This window comes from Hemitrygon akajei, chromosome 7, assembly GCF_048418815.1.
Source record: "Hemitrygon akajei chromosome 7, sHemAka1.3, whole genome shotgun sequence".
Classification (NCBI taxonomy): Eukaryota; Metazoa; Chordata; class Chondrichthyes; order Myliobatiformes; family Dasyatidae; genus Hemitrygon; species Hemitrygon akajei.
The window spans coordinates 106,025,382-106,038,150 of NC_133130.1; the positions used below are offsets into that span (position 1 = coordinate 106,025,382).

Sequence of the window (12,769 nt, forward strand, 5' to 3'; positions counted from 1 at the left end):
GATTGCTGGTGACAGACAGGATGGTTTGAGTATCTCAGAAACTGCACACACAACAGTCTCTGGAGTTTAGAGAGAATGATGCAATAAAACATTAAAATATCCAGTGAGCACCAGTTCTGAGGGCAAACTCGCCTTGTTAATGAGAGAGGTCAGAGGTCAGACTGGTTCAAGCTGGCAGGAAGGTGACTGTAGACCAAATGACTACACTGGTGTGCAGAAGAGCATTTTTGAATGCACAACATATTGAACCTTGAAGTAGATGGGCTACAGCAGAAGACAATGGATATACACGCAGTGGCGACTTTATTAGGTACAGGAGGAACATTATAAAGTGGCCACTGGGTGTAGAGCACACAGCAGGGGCAATAGTGTACTGAGGAATGGTTAACAGACAGAAAAGGAGTCATTTTCAGGTCAGGTCTCTGTGGGCTGGGCTAGCCCCAGCTACTCATAATCTGCATAGATAAATTGGATGACAAAATTAAATGCAATATACTGAAAAGATTGCTGATAGTACAGAGCAGAGTTTCAGAGTTGGCTGTGAGAAGGATAGTGAGATTGGGTAAGGCGGTAGACGGGTAAAGTGGTAGAGCTACATTGCAAAGCCCCTGATACAGGCACTTTTGTGCCCCCCCCCCACCTCCCCATTGAATGCTGGATCCCAATTCATTAGCCTAGGTGGGATTACAGTTGGAGAGGTACTTACTGTCGGGGATGAAGGCCGCTATCAGGCAGGAAGCCCCTGACAACAGGCCGCCAGTCGCAAAGGGAAGGCGACGGCCAATCCGCTCAATGACGAGAAGGACGATGATTGAGGCCGGGATCTCCACAGCTCCAGAGATGAAGAAGTCAAGGTAGATGTTTCCACCCAGAGTTCCCAGATGCATGATCAGCCCCTGGTACACCAAGGCACAGGCAAACCTGGAGGGTAAAGCCAATAAGTGACTCACTACGGGTCACATTACTCTGGTTGGAAAATTATCTCACATTAGACTGGCTAAAGAAACACACAGAGTGTGGTGTTCTAAACCAGAGTCTGAATCCATTAAAGAATTAGGCACACTCAATTTTCCCCCTTTCAGCTGTATTTCCACAGTCCTTTTTTCTTTGTAGAACAAGAATTGGATCCAACTAGCTTTTGTCTGCCTTTAGGCTCCACACAAAGATCCTCCCACCAGATATTCTTGCCAATATCTGTAAGGAGTTTATACATTCTCCCTGTGCTCCACATTCCAAAGGCATCCGGTTTAGTAGGTCATTAGTCACATGTGTGTAATAGGACTGCACGGGCTCGTTGGAACTGTTACAGTGCTGTTTCTCTAAATAAAATTTATTATCAGCCCACCAATGTGATTTTCTTCCTCCCTCTCATGTCTTCCACTGAATGCGTCCTTCAACCCTTCCACAGGATAGCATGCTTCATATTCCATAAAGGCTGGAGGCTCCCAGACATCCTATCACAGGGACAGTTTGATAATTGACTATCCTTTGGGCCAAAACATCTCTCCTTCTGCTTTTTGGTGATCAGGTCATCAGAAGAGTTCCAGCTCACCTGGTCTTCCCTGAGAGATTCACCTGCCTGGTTCTTTGGTCTCCATTAGTTCTCCCTCTTGGTTTTGCACGATATATATATAGTGTGTGTGACAAACTGGTGGCCAAGAAGGAGCTGGTGGGGGGGTGGTGCATGTGCAGACACACCCAACCCTGAGACATCGGGCAAGGTCATTTGATTCCAAACAATTGGTTTATTGATCATTACAGACTGTCTCTCTGGAGCTTCCCGTGTTCTCCCCTCTCCCTTCCCCTTTTCCCAACCACGATTCCCCTCTTCCTGCCCCCTTACCACTCTCAGTCCACAATAGAAACCCATATCAGAATCAGGTTTATTATCACTCACGTACGTCATGAAATTTATTTTTGTTTAGCAGCAGCAGTACAGTGCAATACATAAAATTACTACAGTACTGTGCAAAAGTCTTAAGTACCCTAGCTACATATATGTGCCGAGCACTTTTGCACAGTACTACATATATATATATATAATTGTAATTGATATATTTTATTATATATTGCAGTATATTATATTATATACTGCTGCTGCAAACCAATAAATCTCATGACATACACCAGCAAGCCAGTGATATTAAACCTAATTCTGATCCTGACCAAGACCTTCTGTAAAACAAGATCTGTAAATTTCTCTCAGTTTCTCAGTCTTTGCATAATAATCCTCCCAGTGTTAATTTGCTTAATTGCCTTAACCTTTGAGGAGAATTCAGCTGATTTTACACCTCTGACCAATTTAAACTTTCCAAGAAGAGAGTCCTTGTTGGTCACAATTCCCTGTAAGGAACGCATTGGTGATTGAACCACTAAACCCTCTGTCAATCCAAGCACAAGAGTGATCTCCACCCTCACCAGAGTATCCCAGACAAAACCATCTCCAATCAGATCAGGAATCAGCGAGCCCCTGGTGGGCAAAGGAAACGTTTCAAATACATCATGAAAATCAGCCTGAAGGAATTCAACATTGCATCTAAAAGTTGGGAAGACATCACACTCGGTAGATAAACCCAGAGGAAATCTGTTCAAGAGGGAGCTGTGCTTAGAAAAATAGAGGGCTGTGCTGTAGGGAACTTCTAGGCAGTTTCTAGAGTAGGTTACATGGCCAGCACAACATTGTGGGCTGAATCGGCCTCTACAGCCACCGATAGACAACCCTGAGGAGGACATCAGACCCATCTCCAGTGATCACACCACCATACTTCCTACAGGATGTGGGGGCAAGTCCACTGGAGGCCAGAGGTGACACTTGCAGGCTGCTCCCAGCACAGGCCCAGGTGAGTTAGTCATAAACACAAACAGACTTCACTGTATGCTTCAATGTACACATGATGAATCAGCTTGTATCATGAATATTAACACAGAATCATAGAAAACCGACAGCACAATACAGGCCCTTCGGCCCACAAAGTTGTGCTGAACATGTCCCTACCTTAGAAATTACTAGGCTTACCTATAGCCCTCTATTTTACTGAGATCCATGTACCTATCCAAAAGTCTCTTAAAAGACCCTATCGTATCCGCCTCCACCACCATTGCCAGCAGCCCATTCCACGCACTCACCACTCTCTGCGTAAAGAACTTAACCCTGACATCTCCTCTGTACCTACTCCCCAGCACCTTAAACCTGTGTCCTCTTGTGGCAACCATTTTAGCCCTGGCAAAAAGCCTCTGACTATCCACACGATCAATACCTCTCATCATCTTATACACCTCTATCAGGTCTCCTCTCATCCTCCGTCGCTCCAAGAAGAAAAGGCCGAGTTCACTCAACCTATTCTCATAAGGCATGCTCCCCAGGCAACATCCTTGTAAATCTCTTCTGCACCCTTTCAATGGTTTCCACATCCTTCCTGTAGTGAGGCGACCAGAACTGAGCACAGTACTCCAAGTGGGATCTGACCAGGGTCCTATATAGCTGCAACATTACTCCTAAATTCAATTCCATGGTTGATGAAGGCCAATACACCATACACCTTTTTAACCGTAGAGTCAACCTCCACAGCTGCTTTGAGCGTCCTATGGACTCGGACCCCGAGATCCCTCTGAATCTCCACACTGCCAAGAGTCTTACCATTAGTACTATATTCTTCCATCATATTTGACCTACTAAAATGAACCACTTCACACTTCTCTGGGTTGAACTCCATCTGCCATTTCTCAGCCCAGTTTTGCATCCTATCAATATCCCGCTGTAACCTCTGACAGCCCTCTGCACCATCCACAACACCTCCAACCTTTGCGTCATCAGCAAACTTACTAACCCATCCCTCCACTTCCTCATCCAGGTAATTTATAAAAATCATGAAGTGTAAGGGTCCCAGAACAGATCCCTGAGGCACTCCACTGGTGACCGACCACCATGCAGAATATGACCCGTCTACAACCACTCTTTGCCTTTTGTGGGCAAGCCAGTTCTGGATCCACAAAGCAATGTCCCTTTGGATCCCATGCCTCCTTACTTTCTCAATAAACCTTGCATGGGGTATCTTATCAAATGTCTTGCTGAAATCCATATACACTACATCTACTGCTCTTCCTTCATCAATGTGTTTAGTCACATCCTCAAAAAATTAAATCAGGCTCTTAAGGCACGACCAGCCCTTGACAAAGCCGTGCTGACTACTCCTAATCATATTATACCTCTCCAAATGTTCATAAATCCTGCCTCCCAGGATCTTCTCTATCAATTTACCAACCACTGAGGTAAGACTCACTGGTCTATAATTTTTCTTTTTTTTTTCCCCAATCTTTTTATTAGTATTAAAAATATTATGAACAAAATACAGTTAATATATTAATAAAGGGCTTACAAACTTACAAATTCCCATTACACATGAAGGAATACATAAGCAATGAATACAGTATAAATAAGTTTTCCCAAAACATGAACCATATAGTATATATATGAACAAGGTAAATCTAGATATTTCATAATATATAATATATAAAAAAAGAAAAAGAAAAAAAAATATATGCAAAATTACTAACCTACTAATCTAATATCTAAGGGGAAAAAAAAGAAAACAAAAAAAAAGAGAAAAAAACTAAAGAAAAAGAGAGAGAAAAAAAGGGCTGTTTATAGTATCTCACAAGAATACATAAACATCAATGTCGTCAACTCCGATCCTCTCAACATACATACAATTAAAGCTGAAAAAACCAATAATCTTGGCACAGGGCCATATTACATCATATGAAAATATTGAATAAATGGTCTCCATATCTTTTCAAATTTAATAGAAGTATCAAATACAGCACTTCTAATTTTTTCTAAATTTAGACATATCATAGTTTGAGACAGCCAATGAAATACCGTGGGAGGATTAATTTCCTTCCAATTCAACAAAATAGATCTTCTAGCCATCAAAGTAAGAAAAGCAATCATTCGACAGGCGGAAGGAGATAAATGGAGTGAGTCCATCATCGGTAAACCAAAAATTGCGGTAATAGGATGGGGTTGTAAATCGATGTTCAGTACCGCAGAGATAATATCAAAAATATCTTTCCAATATTTTTTCAAAAGCGGACATGACCAAAACATTTGAGTTAAAGGCGCGATTTCTAATTGACATCTGTCACAAATAGGGTTTATATAAGAATAAAAATGAGCTAATTTATCCTTGGACATATGGGCCCTATGTACAACCTTAAATTGTATTAATGAATGTTTGGCACATATAGATGATGTATTAACTAATTGAAGAATTTTATCCCAATTCTCAATAGGAATAATAAGATTGAGCTCTCTTTCCCAATCATTTTTGGTCTTATCAAAGGGCACTGAACGTATCTTCATAATTATATTATAAAGTTTTGATATAAGCCCTTTTTGAAAAGGGTTTAATTCAAACAAACTCTCCAAAATATCTGAAGACACAAAATTTGGAAACGTAGGAAGTACCGTACTTAAAAAATGCCTAACCTGTAAGTATCTAAAAAAAATGATATCTAGGCAAATTATATTTATTAGATAATTGCTCAAAAGACATAAAACAATTGTCCAAAAATAAGTCGGAAAATCTTAATAAACCCTTCGTTTTCCAAGCCGAAAAAGCTTGATCTATAATTGAGGGATGAAAAAAACAATTAGCTACAATAGGACTATTTAAAACGAATTGAGTCAAACCGAAAAATTTCCGAAATTGAAACCATATACGTAAGGTATATTTAACTATCGGGTTGTCAATTCGTTTCGGCAATTTAGAAAGAGCAAAAGGGAGAGATGTCCCTAAAATAGAACCCAGAGCATAACCTGATACCGATTTAGTTTCCAGACTCACCCAATGAGGGCCAAAAGGACCATCCCATTCTTTCAACCAACATAACAAATATCTAATATTAACTGCCCAATAATAAAATCTGAAATTGGGTAATGCCAACCCACCTTCCTTCTTTGTCTTCTGTAAGTATGTTTTACCTAACCTGGGATTTTTATTCTGCCATATATATGAGGAAATTTTTGAATCAACATTAGTAAAAAAGGATTTCGGAATAAAAATTGGTACCGCTTGAAAAATATATAAAAATTTAGGTAAAATAACCATCTTAATAGCATTAATCCTACCTATCAGAGATAAAGATAATGGTGACCACTTAGTAAACAATCCTTTAATCTGATCAATTAAGGGTAGAAAATTAAACCCAAATAATTCTTTATGGTTTTTTGTGATTTTAATCCCTAAGTAAGTAAAAGAATCATTAACTAATTTAAAAGGTAAAATATCATAGCTTGGGACCTGTCTATTCAAAGGAAACAATTCACTCTTATTAAGATTTAACTTATACCCAGAAAACTCACTAAATTGAGCCAACAATGATAAGACTGTTGGAATAGATTTCTCAGGGTTAGAGATGAATAATAATAAATCATCTGCGTACAAAGATACCTTATGAATATCTGTTCCACGATTAATACCCAAAATATCCTGTGATTCTCTGATGGCAATTGCCAAAGGTTCTAAAGCGATGTTAAATAGTAATGGACTAAGAGGACAACCTTGTCTAGTGCCCCGAAATAAACGAAAAAATGGAGATCTTTGATTATTAGTAAACACCGAGGCTACTGGAGTTTGATAAATCAGTTTAATCCAAGAAATAAAGGTCGGACTGAAATTAAACTTCTCCAGCACATAAAATAAGTAAGGCCATTCAACTCTATCAAATGCTTTCTCCGCATCTAATGAAATAACACATTCTGAAGTGTTATGTGAAGGAGTATAAACAATATTCAGTAATCTCCTAACATTGAAAAAAGAATAGCGATTTTTAATAAAACCGGTTTGGTCTTCCGAAATAATTTGGGATAATACCTTCTCCAACCTGGAAGCCTGTAACTTGGAAAAGATCTTAGAATCCACATTCAATAAAGATATTGGTCTATAAGATGCACAGTCAGTAGGGTCTTTATCTTTCTTCAGTATTAAGGAAATGGAAGCTCTATAAAAAGATTGTGGCAAATTCCCCAATCTAATTGCTTCTTCAAAAACCTTGCATAGCCAAGGAGAGAGAGTAGCAGAAAAACATTTAAAAAATTCTACTGTATACCCATCTGGACCTGGTGCTTTCCCTGAATTCATTGAGGAAATAACCCCTTTAATTTCCGCATCCGTGAACGGAGTATCTAATACTGAAAGATCATCGGATGATAATTTTGGAAAATTCAATTTCCCAAGAAAATCACACATGGTATTATGATCCTGAGGGAATTCAGATTGATACGGGGAGGTATAAAAGTCTTGAAAAGACTTATTTATCTCATCATGGTTAACTGTCAAATCCCCATTCTGCTGACGAACCTTAGTGATTTGACGTTTAACCCAAACATTCTTCAGCTGACTAGCTAACAGTTTTCCCGATTTATCACTATGTATATAAAAATCAGATCTTGTTTTCATTAATTGATTTTCAATCGGAGATGTAAGTAATAAACTATGTTCCATTTGGAGTTCAACCCTCTGTTTGTAAAGCTCCCTACTAAGAGTAGTCGAATATTTCTTGTCAATCTCCTTAATTTTATCAACCAATAAAAGAGTTTCCTTCTTAATGCATTTTCTCAGACCAACAGAGTAAGAAATAATCTGTCCACGTATATACGCTTTAAAGGTGTCCCAAAGTATTCCGCAAGAAATATCTTCCGTGGAATTAGTTGAAAAGAAGAAATCGATCTGCTCCTTCATAAATTTAATAAAGTCCGGCTCTTGCAATAAGGTAGAGTCAAATCGCCATTGTCTAGCACTTAAAGCTGTATCCATAAAATTAATAGAAAGTTTTAATGGAGCATGGTCAGAAATAGCTATAATATCATAATTACAACCAATTACCGATGGAATAAAACAAGAGTCAATAAAAAAATAATCAATTCTCGAATAGGAGTGATAAACATGTGAGAAAAAGGAAAACTCCTTATCATTAGGATGACGAAATCTCCAGATATCAAAAACTCCATTATCAGTCAAAAAGGAGTTAATACAAGTGGCCGACTTATTGGGTAAAGTCTGTATAGATGTAGATTTGTCCATCAAAGGATTTAGACAACAATTAAAGTCACCACCCATTATTAACTTATATTCATTTAAATTAGGTAAAGAAGTAAATAAGGACTTAAAAAAGTCAGGACAATCCACATTTGGAGCATAAACATTAACCATAGCAACCTTTTTATTACAAAGTAAACCCGTAATTAACAAAAATCTACCATTCGGATCCGAAAGGATATCATGTTGAACAAATGCAATAGAGGAGTCAATAAAAATTGAAACTCCCTTAACTTTGGCATTCGAATTCGAATGGTACTGTTGACCCCGCCAAGACCTAAAAAAGCGATATTTGTCCTCCTTCCTCACATGAGTTTCTTGTACAAAAATGATATGAGCATTAAGTCTTTGGAATACTTTAAAAATCTTCTTTCGTTTAATCGGATGGTTTAAACCATTAGTATTCCAAGACACAAAGTTAATGGTTTGAGCCATGGTTCTAAAGTCATCCCTTTGGTATAGAAAGGGTTAACCATATTATAAACTCATGCACCCGGAAGAGGAACAAAAATAAAGAGCGGACCCGGAAGTGACGACATCGTAGACATATTTGTAGTTCAAGAACAGCCCGAGTGAAAAAACTAAAACAAATTGATAAAAAAAAATAAAAAAGGAAAACAGACCAACCCCCACCCCCACATGAAAAAGAAAAAAAGCCAAAATATGGCTAAAAAAAGGAAAAAATGAGACTAAATCTACCCCCATATCAGCGGCGGACCACTCCATGTTTAAAGGATATATGAAAAAAAACCACCCCAACTTTAAGAATTATGATCGCAATACTAAAATCTGTGCTTCTTAATATGCTTAGTTGTAAAAAAAAAAGAGTATAATCACTAAAAGTTTATAAATCGGGTTATAACCCAAACAAATCAAGAAGTACTTAAACTATGATAAGCGATGCATTATAGGAAGAAGACGAAAAAAGAAACAATAACGCCATCTTAAAGAAAACCAAGAATATTTTGCAAAAAACTACCATCTTGATAATAAAAAAAATTCCCTTCGAAAGGTTAAAAATACACCTTCAAGGGAACAAAAATAGTAGTCAAAAATATGGTATAGTGGTTAAAGTGTATGAGACAGAACGATTAATATAACGAAAGCACACTTTAACTTAAATATGAAGTATAGGATAACCCTACACCAATAGCCAGAGACTAACCCTGGTTTAAGGAATCGAAAACCATCTTTCCCGATCAGAATCACTCATTTATTAGAGATTAGAGAGTATAAGCCTCTCCTCTTGTAGGCTTATCTACATATTGTGTCAATAAACCTTCCTGAACACACCTAACGAACTCCACTCCATCTAAACCCCTTGCTCAAAGGAGATGCCAATCAATATTTGGGAAATTAAAATCTCCCATCACAACTCTGTTATTATTACACCTTTCCAGGATCTGTTTCCCTATCTGCTCCTCGATATCCCTGTTACTAATGGTCGGCTTATGAAAAACACCCAGTAAAGTTATTGACCCCTTCCTGTTCCTAACCTCCACCCACAGAGACTCTGTAAACAATCCCTCCATGGTGTATATATCATACTTCACATATAAGAGGGAGTTCAGGTTTTTGAAATTGTATGCAACGTATAGGAGCTTCCAACTGCTTCGCAGTCAGAAAGTGAATGCCAGCATTTACACCTGGGTCTGCCTGCTTTTTGTGTAAGATTTGTTCCCTTACATCCATTCCGGAAGTGTGTGAACAGGCCCATGTATTTTGTTCTGAATCTTCCCCAATTAATTGTAGTAATCCATTGCCTGTCACTTACAGTCTCTGCCAAATTCTGACAGGATCATTGGTGCTCTGAGCATGTGCCCCTGCAGAGCATTATTCCACATCTTTCCCCAGTAAGAGGAACTGTATTTAACCCTTTGGATATATAAATGGGATATTTACCGCAGGGAAATTCCAGGATCACTGGAATCAGAAATAGAAGTGCTTACCTTTAATTATTGAATGCTGTTGAATTGGGAAGGCTGTAATGTGCAAAGCCAGAGGGTGGAGTGCTTGTGTTTGTTGGTAAAGACAGTAATATCAGTGTGGGAATGAGACAGCAAAATGAAGGACAGAAGACTGAAGACTCAGATCCCTCCTGGACCTGAAGCAGGGGATCTCCGTGTGATCACCCAGTCTGTGCTTGGTTCTCTAATGTAGAGGAGACCACTCTGTGAGCACTGAAAGCAGGTCACTAGATTGGGAGAAGTGCGAGGGAATCGCTGCTTCACCTGAAGGGACTGATTGAGCCATGGGTGGGCAGAGGCGAAAGAGCAGGAGATGTACAGTAGCTGCAGTGATTGCCTGGGCAAAGGCAGTGGGTGTTGATGGAGAGAGAGTGAGGCAGTAATACCTGAGGAGAAGATCCACTGGAGTATTATCACCATCCCCGTCACCTCCGCCCATCCTCCCTTGGCATTCTAAAAGACATTAGCCTTCAGTTTCATTCATCTTTACCCCTCTCCTTCTATGACCCTCTTTAGCTTCTTACACTGCTATAGAGTCATATAGCACAATAACAGACTGAACAAGATATCTGTCCAAGCTGGTCAAATTACAAATCATAAATCACAAAAGCTTTTCCTACAGTTGTGACACCAAGGGACTCAACTCCTGTCAAGCCTGTTCAATTTCACCCTCACCTGCAATACTGGCAGCAAGAATACCAAGGCTGATGCTCTTTCCCACGAGTTTGACACCTCTGTAGGCAAAGCCAATCAAGAGCCCATCCTTCCCCATACACGTATGGCTGCTGCCGTGATCTGGGGAAAGGAAAGCAGCCCAACATTCAGATCCAGGTCCAGGTGGGGGACCTCCCAACCAGCGGTTTGTCCCTGCAACTGTGCGTCCCACAATGTTGGAGGGGGGCACTCTTCCTGTCTGGTTGGCCACTCGGGGATTCCATTCATGCTGGAATTTATAAAGAGTTGATTTTGGTGGCCATTTATTTCCCAAGATCTCTTTCCCTGTCCTGCGTGTGCACAGAACAAGGTGTCACATGCCCTTGTCCCACCACTCGGTGGATTTCATCGCTGGTCCCACTCCGTCAGACGGGAACACCACCACTCTGCTAGTTGTGGACCAGTTCTCCAAGACAGCCCACTTCATTGTTCTCCCCAAGCTCCCATCAACTTGTGAGATTCCCACCCTCATGGTTCAGCATGTGTTCAGGTTTCCCGCAGGAGATAGTGTCTGATCAAGGACCACCTCCCGGTTTTGGGAGGCTTTCTGTTCTCTTTTGGGAGCCACAGCCAGTCTCTCACCAGCTTTCCACCACCCGATCTAATGGCCAGACAGAGAGTAATTCAGGAGTTGGTGACATCTCTGCTCTGACCTGCATCTTCCAACCCCACATCCTGGAGCACCCAACCGGTTTGGGCAGAGATTTTCTGCAGTTGCCTCCTCCACTAGCATGTTCCCCTTTGAATGGCACACGGGATTCCTGCCACTACTCTTCCCTGACCGCTGCTGAACACTTGGCCCAGTGCTCCAAGCAGACATGGAGATGGGTCCGGACTTCTCTGCTATGCACCCAGAGACAGTATGCCTAACAGGCTGATCGTCTTCGCCAGCAACTGAGGTCTCACAAGCCGAGGGGAAAAGTCTGGCTGGCATTTAGAGAAGTTTCATTGAGAGTTGAGACTGCAAGCTGACCTCACATTACATGAGAATATTTGTAGTTGAGTTGGTTATCAACAGAGCCTCCCATAGTCTATGTCTATCAATATCCATGAAGATTCACCCAGTGTTCCATGTTCCCCAGCACAAGCCAGTGACTTCCTCTGCCCTTACTCCAGTCTCTCTCCCTCTCTTCCCACCCGCTTAGTGGACGGGTTCCTTGACTAGTCTGGCTGGTGCGTCCTGGCTTCTCACTGGGTACGGGGCAGTGTCTAGGAGCCCGCTGATTGGGAGGGGTGTGGCCTAGAGGAATGTTCTTGGGTCCCGGCTTGACACATCCTAGACAAGAATCTCATCCGGGACTTCCAGTGGGCACAGACCTCTGGTGCCTCAGTAGACGCACCTAGAGAGGGAGGTCCTGTCACAACTGTGGACACTGCTGTGGACAGCTGAAAGAAGATGGCAATCACGCATGTGAGAATGCAGACATTCCAGCCAGTTAGGTTTCTTTGTAATTGTGTTTACCTCCTTTCCTTTTCTTTCAGTCTTGATTGAAGCACAGCAATAACAGTCCCTGCTTACCTTAGTCCACATTCCAAGAAAGAAAATCAGTGATTTAGTTAGATGCTGTTAATGGAACTGTATTAATTCAGTTCTATGAGCTGTGGTGATGGTGTTAGTTTTTAGTGAATTTGACCTAACATTTATTATTTCCCTTTGTTCTGAACAGTTCTTATTAAAACTCAGTGAACTGTTCATTCTGGGTCTGTGTCCCTCCCTCTACACTTGGGCCACCAATGAACTCCTGTCAATCTATTCCTCTCATAACTGTGTAAACCTCTATCCAAACTCACCTCGTTTTAATGAAGTCCTAACCTATTCAACTTTTCCCTATAACTCAGGTCCTCAATCCTGGCAACACGCTTGTAAATTTTCTCTGTACTTTTTCAATGTCATTGATACCTTTCCTGTAGGTAGGTGACCAGAACTGCACTCAATACTCAAAATTAGTCCTCACTAACGTATAATACAATTTCGACATAACATCCCAG

The 12,769-nt window shown here is 40.5% G+C and overlaps 1 protein-coding gene across 5 annotated transcripts in view; it reads right to left on the reverse strand.

Annotated features, from left to right (window-relative positions):
• The window catches only part of LOC140730762 (solute carrier family 22 member 2-like), a 50,382-nt gene that overhangs the window by 22,374 nt on the left and 15,239 nt on the right, over nucleotides 1–12,769 (reverse strand). For all 5 annotated transcript variants that reach the window (XR_012099673.1, XM_073051623.1, XM_073051620.1 and 2 more), the window contains exon 7: nucleotides 707–921. Coding sequence is in view for 4 of the 5 variants with exons in the window: in XM_073051623.1 (XP_072907724.1) it covers nucleotides 707–921 (215 nt within the window). In the remaining variant the exon portion in view is untranslated. The remainder of the gene's footprint in view (nucleotides 1–706; nucleotides 922–12,769) is intronic.